At 36.4% G+C, this 11,931-nt stretch overlaps 1 protein-coding gene across 1 annotated transcript; it reads right to left on the bottom strand.

The window, feature by feature from the left end:
- Positions 1-638: 638 nt before the first annotated feature.
- On the bottom strand, positions 639-10,342 carry LOC148078822 (dnaJ homolog subfamily C member 7-like). Its single transcript, XM_087792791.1, has 14 exons — positions 10,241-10,342; positions 8,624-8,712; positions 7,650-7,774; positions 7,444-7,557; positions 6,874-6,948; positions 6,613-6,731; positions 5,971-6,124; positions 4,620-4,784; positions 4,463-4,554; positions 3,912-3,985; positions 3,683-3,829; positions 3,447-3,602; positions 3,027-3,137; positions 639-1,634 (listed from the first exon to the last, which is right to left on the bottom strand). The coding sequence occupies exons 1-14, from the start codon at positions 10,309-10,311 to the stop codon at positions 1,597-1,599; spliced, it is 1,530 nt and encodes a 509-aa protein (XP_087648917.1). The 5' UTR covers positions 10,312-10,342; the 3' UTR covers positions 639-1,596.
- Between the last annotated feature and the right edge of the window lie 1,589 nt (positions 10,343-11,931).

Below are 11,931 nucleotides of genomic sequence, written 5' to 3'. Positions count from 1 at the left end.
TCAATTTATTTCAATCTCATTTGTACTCATTGTTTACATATATCTGTGGAATAAATACAATGGTAAAATACCCTATTCTTTACAGTAATCACAAAATGTTTTAAGATTTCTAATCCAGTGGTAATTAAAGTCCTTTATACTCCTATGGAGTATTCTTATAGTTTTAGTTTCATGCAAGTCATTGTTTTAGTCATTTATTTATTTAATAATTAATGATATGAGACATCATGATAAACAATTGAAACAATTAACCATACAGACAAACAGATTGTATATTGTCAAGGATCTCCAGACACATATTTGCTTGCACTTTTTTGTGAGCACTCTTGTGAGTATATGGTTTACTCAAGTATAATCCATTTAAATTATCGTGCCATTCTTTGATTCCTGTAACAAATTAAAAACATACTTTCCAAGTACACTTAATGAGCTTTATTATACCTTGTGATACTTAAATTTATTTTTTTTTATTTACATTTTTAATATCTCATGTACCATTAAGTAGTAGATTTTTGCTGTCAAAATGTGGTCCAATTATCTTGAAAACCAAAATGTGTCTATAAGTTAACAATGTTCTTAATTACTGAAATAGTTTATAGTATAGAAGGAAAACTTTGACAGTATAGAAAACGGATGCATTTTTCTCCAGGAAAAAAAACAAGTCTTTATTTTCTAACAAACATGTCACTTGGACACAATGACAGGCTGTAAAATCAAACAGATGAATGGTCATGGGCAAAGATATTAAACTATTTAGAATGATCAAACCAGTGGGGGGAGCCTTTACCAGAACACGCATTAGAAGAACGATTGGATGAGTCAGTGGGAAACCTATAGTCACTCTGGATTGGAGAGAGTTTTTTGTAAGGCACTCGAGTCTGCACAGGAAAATCACACATGTATGCTCGGTGCTTGATTTAAAAACACATTAGAAATAATGTGATGTTCTACTTTTGAATATTTAGCAGGAACATATTTGTACAATGAATAAAGAGGAATATCTTTAGGTTCTGATTTTAATATAAAAAGGGACAAAGAAACTTTTGCAAGAAATTGCCACAAGTTGGAAAAACAGTAGAATAAATATAAATACACCAGAGGGAAGGTGAGAAATAAAATTTACTGAATAAAATCGACTTTACATTCAAGTCAATATACAACGCAGCATTTTGCATCAAAAAAAACAAAAAGAAAAACAACAAACAGCATGTTCTTTTAGCAAGTGGGTCAGCCAAGCCCACCCCACTGGGACCAGTGTAAGAGAAAATCAGAAGGTGTCCTGAGGTCAGATTTGACAGTCTATTGGAACCTGCAATACACAGTTTATTACATTTGGGGAAAAGCCCATTATGTTTACATATAAGAATGAGGTTTAACATCCGTGATGCTGACGGCTCCAACACAATCCTCACCACAAGAGCAGAATCTGCAGTTGATTCCGACAGGGGTTTCTGAGCATCGGCATTGGTCAATATAGAGGGGCCAGAACAGAAAACAAAAGAGCTGAACAATTTGTGAGAACACGTAGGAATCGAAATATTGGCAAGTGAGGGTCCAAAATGTCCGCTGCAGCAAGTCTCCTTTTGAGGCTCACATTTATCCAAACTGAAAGAAGAAGTTCCCAGGGCCGGAATCTGCAAACACAGGCTGATATTAGAAACATTTACAACACAAACACACAAGAAAAATCCCTCTCAATGGATGAATAATAAAGAATAAAATGCATCTCAACATCTCAATCTGATTTAAATTTCATATCATTAGCCTCAGCTACTGAGATAACCCTATTAATGGCTGGATGTGATGATGCAAGCCTGCATTTAAAACATTCTCTAGTAATTTCTACTAACTAAGTATGAAGTAAATATAGTTTTAACTCCTAGAAAGGAACTGAAGGCGATCTGATGATATAGATGGTATAGAAAAAAAAGTTTAACTAGACGCTACAATGGTTCTAAGTACAACCCTCAGTCAAACTAGTTTGACTTTAAAACGTGTTACGAGTATAAAACAAATATTTGGATAATTTCCAGCAATTATTTTTGGACGAGGAAAACTGAGCAAGGTTTGCAACCGTCAAGCGGAGATGCATTTCTGCCTATAAATCCAAAAAGGATTGGATTAGCTGCCATGAAGGCGAGTAGAAAATGAGTAAAGTTTGAATTTTGGGTGAACTTTCACTTTAACTTGACAGGTCATAATGCCATATTTGTTTATTTGTAAACAGAGGTGAGCTGAGCTCAAGTGCAGCCATCAAGGCTGGACAGTGCAGTGATGCACATTTGGGCCAGTTCAATTGCTAATCACACTAGAGGTCCTCAAAAAAACTGTGGCATTTCAGTTCTATTTGAAAACGGGCTGATCCAATTCAAACTATTAGGGCTACCTCTCTAAGACAGGCTCTTTTGACAAAGAAAGTACTGATCAATTTGTGGAACTGGCAGAGGGCTGGTCCAATCAACACTGGACTTGCACACATCACTGTGCTGATTCCAAGACTGTGTTGTATCGAAGTCCTGCATTTACTTGAAGGAGTTGAAAAAATGGACGCATGAAAAAAGGAGATGAAGGGGAGGGTTCTATTGTATGTAAACGGGTTGTAGTTTGGTTAATCCCACTCAAACCATAATAACTTGCTAATTATTAATTTCCCATTTAAAAATTAAATGCACTTTTGACTTTGAAACTTTCATCAAGTTAATATGACTAACTTTATAACTAAATTAACAACACTGTGCAGCAAGGTTTACAGGTCCAGCTTTGAATCAAAGATATCGGTAAGGAAGTTAACCATTAAGCAACCATCTTGGTTGTAAAGGCCACTCATTAAGCAGGAACACCGAAATACTTTATTGGAGTTTTTCTCTGGTTGTGCTCCATAAATTCTTACTTTAATTCTGTTTTGTAGTTATTTTCAAAGTTCCAACTGACTGATGATATCAACATCAATTTGTGTATTTATTCAAAGATTATGTACTGGCCTTAATAATGTTATGCAAATGCAGCAGGTTTGAGTCCAAACTTACCAGGACTGGAATCAAAAGTATATCCTCCACCACCCCCTCCACCTCCTCCTCCTCCTCCTCCTCCACCTCCTCCACCGAAGAATGCCCTGAAGATGTTGTTTGCATCAAAGTCTAGAAAAAAGAAACATGTATGCCGATGAATGAGTCCACTTTCTATAGCTGAACAAGACCAGCTTTAAATGTATTCCAAAATATAGCAGACGTGCAAGAATGAGATACAATATATCAAATAAAAGTACTTGATTGTTCATGAGTTTTTCTTCTTTTTTTTAACCAGAGTTAAACTAATTCAGAAGCAGTATTTTAAATAAGATAATTTAAAAATTGTGCACCAAGTTGTGTAAAGCAATTAAAAAAATTAATTTGACAGGACATTAGTAAGAGCAGGTCTGCATTCCAAAGGTAATACACTCGCCGTACCTCCACCATCGAAGCCGCCATCATCAGTCAGATCGTGCCCGTTGTCATATCTGAGCTTCTTTTTTGGGTCAGAAAGCACTGTGAAGGCCTCGCCCACTTCCTTAAATTTCTTTTCCTCCTCCTTTTGAACCTCTGGGGTGGCAGCACTGTGGCGATCTGTCGCAAACACAAACGCAATTTAAGACCATAAAATAATTGTCCATGTTAATTCTGTTAGTGTGAATGCTGAGAAATACCTGGATGATGCAGGAGTGCCCTTTTACGGTACGCTTTTTTGATTTCATCTTCTGAAGCATTCTTGCCTACCCCGAGTACTTTGTAATAGTCTTTTCTCTTGCTTTTTTTCAGCTCCAACTGTGCCGATTTCAGGAGCTGCTTGTGGTCTGAGGATGAACATTTTAATTGAGTAAGCGGTATATGCGGTTATATTGACAGAATCGTTATCCAAGTCAAAAGGCTATCTACCTGATGTCTTCTCTGTCTGGTACACCTTTTCATAGTCCCTTACAGCTTCTTCATACAGCTCTGTGTCCATGTAACTGCAGTTTCCACACAGAAAACAGGGCAATCCATCACAAGAGTGCAAACAATACAAAAAACAAGGAATTTGATTTTCATTCTTTCCTTCTTCCACCACTCACAAAAGTCAATAAAACATATCTATTGTAACCAAAACTCCTCATGACTTGCATGAGAGGATAGATGAGACTACATTATGGTTATGACTCTAGCACTATTGGTTTGAGAAATAACATCCGTCACATTATGTATTGTTCTGTCAACGATATTCGACAGTGGCTAAATATTACCACATGAAAAACTACAATATCTGAAAATCTATTAACTGCCTTACAAATTATCACCATTTACATCTCTTTCGCAGATATACAAAAATAAACAGAAAACAAAATCTCTGACCCATGATGTAAATCAAAGGGCTACATTGTAGCACAACTTTAAAAATGGAAAAAATGTGATTTACTATTTTTTTCAAATCAACTAAGACTTTTACCCACCATTGTGCTCTTCTTAGGTATGCCTTTATGTACGAGTCATCTAGTTTGATTGCACTGGAGCAGTCCTCAATGGCTTGGTTTAGCTTCTTCAGCTGGTCACAAGAAATAATTATTGAATTTAAATTTCTAGAAGACCACAAAGACAATATCACCTTACCTTTGCTCCTGCTGTGGCTCTGTTGCAGTATAGTTTGGCATTTGTCTTGATGTTGTTAGGGTCAATTGCAAGTGCTTCAGTGTACAGATGATATGCAGCGTCATAGTTGCAGATTTTGAACGCACCATTGCCTTCATCTTTTTTGGCCTTCAGGGCTTTGGCATCCTGCAGCAGATTACAAGAAAGGTATTACTAGACAGATCAAAAATACTAATTTACGCTATCTAAACATTAGAAACTGAACCTTATAAAACTATTTCAAACAGAAACGATTTAAAGGTTAAATCAGTAGGCAACATCAAAAAAGCCCTCAGATTTTCATAGATATCAAATAATAGAGAAGCATAAACTCAGGTAAAGGCTATTAGACAATACTTTCCATCTCAACATTGAGAAAAGGGGAATGTCGATGTAAGAAAATATTTTTAAAACCAAGTCCATTAAAAAAATAAAGAGAAACTATTGTCCACTAGAGGGCTCTAAAATGCAAAAAGTCTAAAGCTGTAAATCCAAACCAATGGTTTTCAGCATACATACTGCATATGCCTTGAAACATTGTCAACTGTGCAGTGAAAGATGAACCGATTTCAGCTGTTTGTTGCTCCGATAGCCCGTGTACACCAAGCTTATGCTGGTACCAACTAAAACGGGGAACTTTAAATACTTGTTTTTAAAGCAGGAAAGATGCTGCTGCCACCACAGTTGCACTCAACTGCTGAACTGCAAGGTTGTTTTTTTACAAGACCTGGAACCTGTGTCTGGTGAACATTGAATGAGATGGAGAAGAAGCTTATGTACAGCTTAAGATTCCACTAAACAATTGATGATGGTGGTGTATATGTTTAGACATATTTGGGCTTTTAGTTCTATTAATTCAACCAAAAGAGAGTGGAACGACCCCTAATGTCACTGATGTGAAATTTGATGTACCCTAAAATCGTTCCAAAACGTATGCAATTTATGCAGTGCATCGAAATTCATCTAGCAAATAGTATCACAACAGCCCTATTGGTTTGGTGACTTTGGTCGTTGTTTTTTTGCAATTGATGACAACAGAACAAAAACTAAATTTTGGTATGGTGACATGCTGTGTGATTCTTCAAAAAAAATGATGTGTGGTGGATTCAAGAAAAGATCAGCAAACAGTCGAAATGGATAAAGAAAACCCTCCTTCTGAAATTCTGTTGTAACAGACAGTACTGCGCTTCATGCTAGTACAAATCATGTAATTGGTGATAAGAATGAGCAGTGAGATTATCAGCAGAAGAATCCTTCTTCCTTTAGTAATAATTACCATATTTTGGATCCACCATGAAGTTAATTATTCTTTGAGGTAAAAAGGAAATCTTACTCTGCAAGCAAGCCGGGCCTTTTCGTGGTCTGGTGCCATGCGCAGAGCCTGAACGAAGAACTGAACTGCCTTGTCGATGCAGTCCTCGTAGTACAAACAGAGACCTCGGACATACAGAGCATCTGCGTTTGTGGACTCGAGTCTCAGGATGTCACTAAAAAAAAGAAAGTAGCTTTTTAATACTGTAAATTACACTTTTATAATCAAGATACTTGTAACAACATGTATCCAATTTTGCACACAAACAAAAGGTTAGACTATGTTTAACTACTTTACTTTTTTAACAAAGTTGCAAGATCATTTGTTAAAACAAATGTATGTATATTCAATTGGCTCACTGTGGGAGTAAGTTTGGATGTTTTCAGCCTGGGAATAAAGCCCCTATTAGGCAAAACTTGTGATGCATTTTTCATTGCCAACATTTAACTTAATTTGCAGGCAAACGTTGAGTGCAAGCTATGCATGCACACAAACACAGAAGAGAATGATCTTGCCCTAAATTTCTACATGAATGTACCTTAAACATATTAACCAAAAATTATTTTTGTAAAACGTAGGAAAAGGGGAATCCTACATTATCACAGAATAGATTGAAGGAACATACAACACAAGAATCAAAACAGTAAAAGGGTATGATTGCACCTTGCAACAGATTGAGCCTCTGGGTAGCGCCCCAGGAGGGCTAAACACTCTGCCTTCAAGATTTTGAAGCGGTGGCAGGCAGAAGCCAGAGCAAGGGCCCGGTCCATACAGTACACCACCTGGCACAGAACAAGTGACACAAAATAAGACAAAAAAAATGGCTTTACTTCAATCTTTTAAACACACACATGCTTGCTCACAGAGTAAATGTAACAGGGTGAGCAAACAGATGCAGAAGTGTTATCTAAAAATATTGAATACCTTTCTAAAATCCCTCTTTTCAAAACCAAAATCTGCCAGTCGCTCAAACTCCAGCACGGTGGCTGCATTCTTGTTCTGAAACACATTTAAATTAAGACAAGCAAGACAGTTAGTATAACAAGTTCTCAGTGACATAGACAAACCTAAAACATAGCATAACCAAATAAACATTTCTACTTGTGTTTACACCTTATATATAGAATTTATAAACTAAAAAGATATATTAATTTGCATACATGTCCAGGTTATAAAGTATGTCCATCCATCCATCTTCTTGGATGATCATGTACTATAGTGGGGCTGTACAATATATACATTTGAAACATACAAGCCATCTGAAAACTGAGTTTAAATGTTATCCTCTTAAAAAAAGATTACATATACAAATCAAGAAAGTATTTTATTCACATTAAAATTGTTTTCACATATTTGATTATATGCATCAAAGCATCATCTAGATCAAGGCTATATATCAAGATATATTTAGTACATCTCGATACAAGTATAGATTTCATCAATATTTAAATGCCGTTCTCCATGTTAACACTAGCACAGGCCGACATAACTCACCTCTTGCTGGGCTTCTCTGTGGCTCGGTTCCAGCTCCAGAACTTTCTTGAAACAGCGACTTGCTGCCATGGCATTCCCCAGTGAAAGGTGGCATTTACCCTCACGTAAATGACCCTATCCGTAAAAACAGAACCGACATCAATAACGCAAATATAAATGGCCTCTGGATAATATGCAGTCACTATGGAGCATCTAGAGAAACTGACCTTCATGAAGCAGTCGTCCAGTCGCACAGCTCTCTGAGAATCTTCCAGTGCCTCTTGGAAGCGATAGAGCATCATCAAAGTGGCTGCTCTGTTGCCATAATAACTTGCATTTTTGGGGCAGGTGTCTTCGAAAAGAACAGAGGACACCATATAACAAACTATCGATTGCAAATTAAGCTCTGCTGTATAGATATATGACTCTTTTGAGGACTAATAGCCTGGTCCAGTTCAGCATTAAGATTAAATACATCCTGTATACATCCGGTGTCGCACGGGGCTAAAGCCTAACGTTGCTATCCTCATTTTATTTGAAATTTATTTTTCTTTACAGTCAATTAGACTGACCAGAAGCAATAGTGTATATTTTTGAAAGGCAAAGTTAGAAAGGTGAAAAGTGCATTTTCTGAGTATCTGGTCATGGATTAATCATATAATTATCTATAATTCGCATGACATTATTTGCTCATTGCCACTATTTGAATCTTTTGTTGTTTATTTGCACATTAATAAGACAAATATTTAGGTTTGTCATTATCCTTAAAGGCTGCTAATTACAACTTTGTTGTTGGTTTTTTTGTTGATTTGCACATTTATGAGAAAAAAGGTTACAATTAGCGCTATTTGAATGTAAAAATTATTGTTGGTGCTTTTGTTTATTAAAGTTGTGCACATGAAAGTAATTATTTTCTTAAATCTTGGTAAATAATTGGTATCGAAGTATCAAAATAATGCACTAGTATTGGCATCCACAACTGAAATAATTACACACAGCTCCAAAATAAAGCAAGAGAAAAACTAAGCAGTTTCTGTAGTGCGTTTGCAAATTGTTCTCTGAAAATCTATATAGTTGTGTATCTTTATTGTGGTAGAAAATCACCCATAATTGTGATAAAATATTTCTTTCAGATCCCCTTCTCTAACATCTGATGTGCGGACAATTTAACAAGTGGATTTTTATAAACCAGAATCCTTACCTATGGCCTTGGTGTAATAGTTGAAAGCTTCAGAGTAATCCTTCTTGCTGTAAAAGATGTTTCCTTGTTCTTTGAAACCTTCCGCTTGTCTGGAGAGAGAATGAAAAGATGAGATAATTTACAGATATATCACACCTAAAATAAGATCTAAATTTAACATCATCAGGAGCTTCACATTTGATGAGTCAAGGGGCCATCCAAGGTAAATTGTTGAGACTGTTTTTTTGTTCAAATGGATTTTTTTGTTATTTTTAACTGTTCCATCTTAACTATATACTCAAAGCTATATAAACAAAAACAATTGATGCCATGTTTCCTTATCCCTTAACCATCTGATATTGTATAAAGAGTTCTTTGCTCGACCCGATCTTGTAAAAATGATTCAGGCTGCTCAATTATGCGCAGGATCCACCTCGATTGCTTGAGTTTTATACGGAACTTTTGCACTAGAACCTTTTTAGAAAATGTAATAGTTTGATAAAAAAAAAGATCAGAGAACTCCACAGGACAAGAGCAACTCTGTATCTTTCCTCAGATTTTCTATCCCTGATGATAACAATCTTTACTTGGCTAGAACATTACTTGCGAAGATAAAATAACGTATTTGCCTTTCTCCAACTATCAAATGGAATCATATGATCAACATACTTGTCAGGTGTGACTTGAATCTAGGGATTACTCAGTAGTCATTTATAGAAAGTAAAATATTTTTATTTGTAAAGCGCCTTTTTAACAGACCAGGGTCACAAGGTGCTTAAATAACAAATGAATACTCAGTTAAAAATACTCACAAATTTAAAAACTTTAAAAGGCAAAGACAACATGTTGAAAAAAATATCAGGTCCAAGTTAGATTTTGCACAATTAAAAAAGTCTTAAGATGTTTCTTGACGGAGTCAGAAGACTCCATCGAACGCAGAGGGAGAGAAAGAACTTTCCAAAGCTTAGGAGCCTGGAAGGATTTCTCTCCTCTCATTCAAAAGCCAGATCGAGGTAAAATGCTTAGGTTATATAGTATTTATATATTCATATGTATTTAGTGATCTCTAATAACAATGGTTGTATATGTATCTGCCAAGGATAAATAGTTGGGTTACCTTTAAATCAGAAACATGAAATGATTGTTATAGTATCAGATCTGATGTTGAGATACACAACTGGGACTATTAAGCTGACATATTTCGCCAACAATGCTAGGCTAGTATGCTGTCGACGCTGTTTTTAAGGACACAAGTAGGGTGTGTTTAGAAGAACAACGATACAATTTTTTTCTCCCGATAACGCCCTGCACTGTCACGATTAGTACAAAACAATATACATTTAGGCTCACTGGTACTTAAGAACACGTGACAACACATGATAACATATATTATATTAATTTAGTTGTATGTACTAAAACAGGGTGACGTTTCAAATTCTTAACAATTCTGCATATAAATAAATGATCGAGAATGTGTTTTCTTATCTTTATTAGTAGGATGCTATAGCTCGTTAGCTAGTCTGTGTTAGCACCGAGGCCAACGTGTAGTCTTGTCAACCAACATCTCGCCAATCTCACTCATTTCTTGGAAATCAATACAACAGCAAAATAAAAGGCGACCAACAGTGTTTTACTTACCGTTCCATGTCTGCCTGGTTGTGAATTTGTGGCTCTGAGTCCACCGGCACGTCCATATCAACAGCTGCCATTTTGACTGGAAAGAATGAAAAGACGTCACTTCCGGGAGAAGCTGTTTTTAGGTCACATGAAAAGAGGTCACACTAGAAAACGGCGTTTATCTAGTTTCACCATTATCAAATTGTGGCGATTAATAAATAAACACATTATATAATACAAACATAGATCATTGTTGTCGCATTCGTTTGCGAATTCGTTTGTTTCAAACATAATTAAAATTAACTATTGGAACACTGTCTCATACATTTTGGAGCTGCGGTGTAATAGATAGAGAGAATGATCTAATACGTCGTCTGTGATTATGCTTATTTATATCCGAAGAAAACAGATATATTTCACCATTTTGCTGAAACTGCTTTGAGTTAATGCATCTGTTGTAAACATGTTTACTATGACCATATGATGAATGGTTTTGAAACTTTGTGTGACACAGGTATGATGCCTGTAGTATTGCAGCGCGACAGGAAGATCCTTTTTATGCTGTAATCAACCCATCGTAAAACTGACTTATGAAGAAAGGTATTTTGAATGCACTTGCACAACTACAGTAGTCCCTGATCAAGCCTATTGTTAATTCACTGCATGTGGATTCTTTGAATCAGGTGCTGATGTTGTCAGTTATCAGTAAAGTGCTGGCCGTGTTGCAGGATACACCATTATCGTCCCACTTTTTAAAATCTGCTGCAGTTTCATGAAGACAGTTTGATGAAAAGATACTAGTGGCACTGTTTCAACGACATTATCAGGACCCCAGACTGCATATACCAGAATTTATAGTTTCAACACTGACCGCTGAATGTCCTTGTATTATCCCCATGCCCCACTTAACCATCATGCACATTCTGTCTACTCATACGAACCTTGTAGACATGCCAGTATTGTCATGTTGTTTAAAACAGGTGGCTTGTGCAGTTCATACAGTTAGCCACAAGCATGCTCAACCTTCACATGCACAGTACAAAATGGTATTGTTGACAAAAATACTGGAAGGTTATAAAATGAATGAATCACCAAATAAATGGGATGCGCTTTATTTACAAAGTCTCAGCATGATCAGGATACATGTCACACACAACAAATAACAGCAACACATCCACAATATAATTGTCTCTTAGGCTTTACATAATGTTTCATCTTTTGGCTCAACATGACACTTTCTCTTGATTTCTAACTGTATAAAAAATGATCTCTGACTGAAGGACTGAACTTGGAAGGAATCTCTTTTGGTGCGGCTCTCTTAGTGTCCACAGTCTAAGAAGTTAAACCCCTTGTCTGGTCCTGCATGTTTGAGCCTCCACGTGAGACCTCAAAGTCAGAGCCCAACCTTTATTTCTTGCCAAATAACTATCACATTTGTAGTAGCCCTTCAGATCCCACAGTGACCTTGGTGTTTACAGCGTTGTATCAAAATGGTTGGTGAAACCTGTTAGAGGCTCAGGTAGTAGAGCGAGGCCTTCCCAACGTTCAAGCGAACCATGTCTATGTTCCTCCCGCAATCCGTTCCCAAATTCTCCAGTAAGGGACATGTTCAAGATCCACCATATCTTCTCTTTCCTGTTTCACCATCTCTATGTTTAACAGTCACCTTAAAACTCTGCGTTTTGATGAAGCCTATATTTGGGACTACCTTA

Source organism: Callionymus lyra, chromosome 6 (assembly GCF_982586985.1).
Source record: "Callionymus lyra chromosome 6, fCalLyr1.hap1.1, whole genome shotgun sequence".
NCBI lineage: Eukaryota > Metazoa > Chordata > Actinopteri > Syngnathiformes > Callionymidae > Callionymus > Callionymus lyra.
This window is presented reverse-complemented; position numbering and strand designations above follow the sequence as displayed.

What these genes read in the sequence shown, in the direction of transcription:
- LOC148078822 (XM_087792791.1), bottom strand. Translation starts at nt 10,311, where the DNA reads ATGGCAGCTGTTGATATGGACGTGCCGGTGGACTCAGAGCCACAAATT. An exon ending in GAGGCTCAATCTGTTGCAAG is followed by an intron (nt 6,125 to 6,612) that starts GTGCAATCATAC and finishes TCTTTTTTTTAG; the next exon opens with TGACATCCTGAGACTCGAGT. An exon ending in GGCACTCCTGCATCATCCAG is followed by an intron (nt 3,603 to 3,682) that starts GTATTTCTCAGC and finishes TGTTTGCGACAG; the next exon opens with ATCGCCACAGTGCTGCCACC.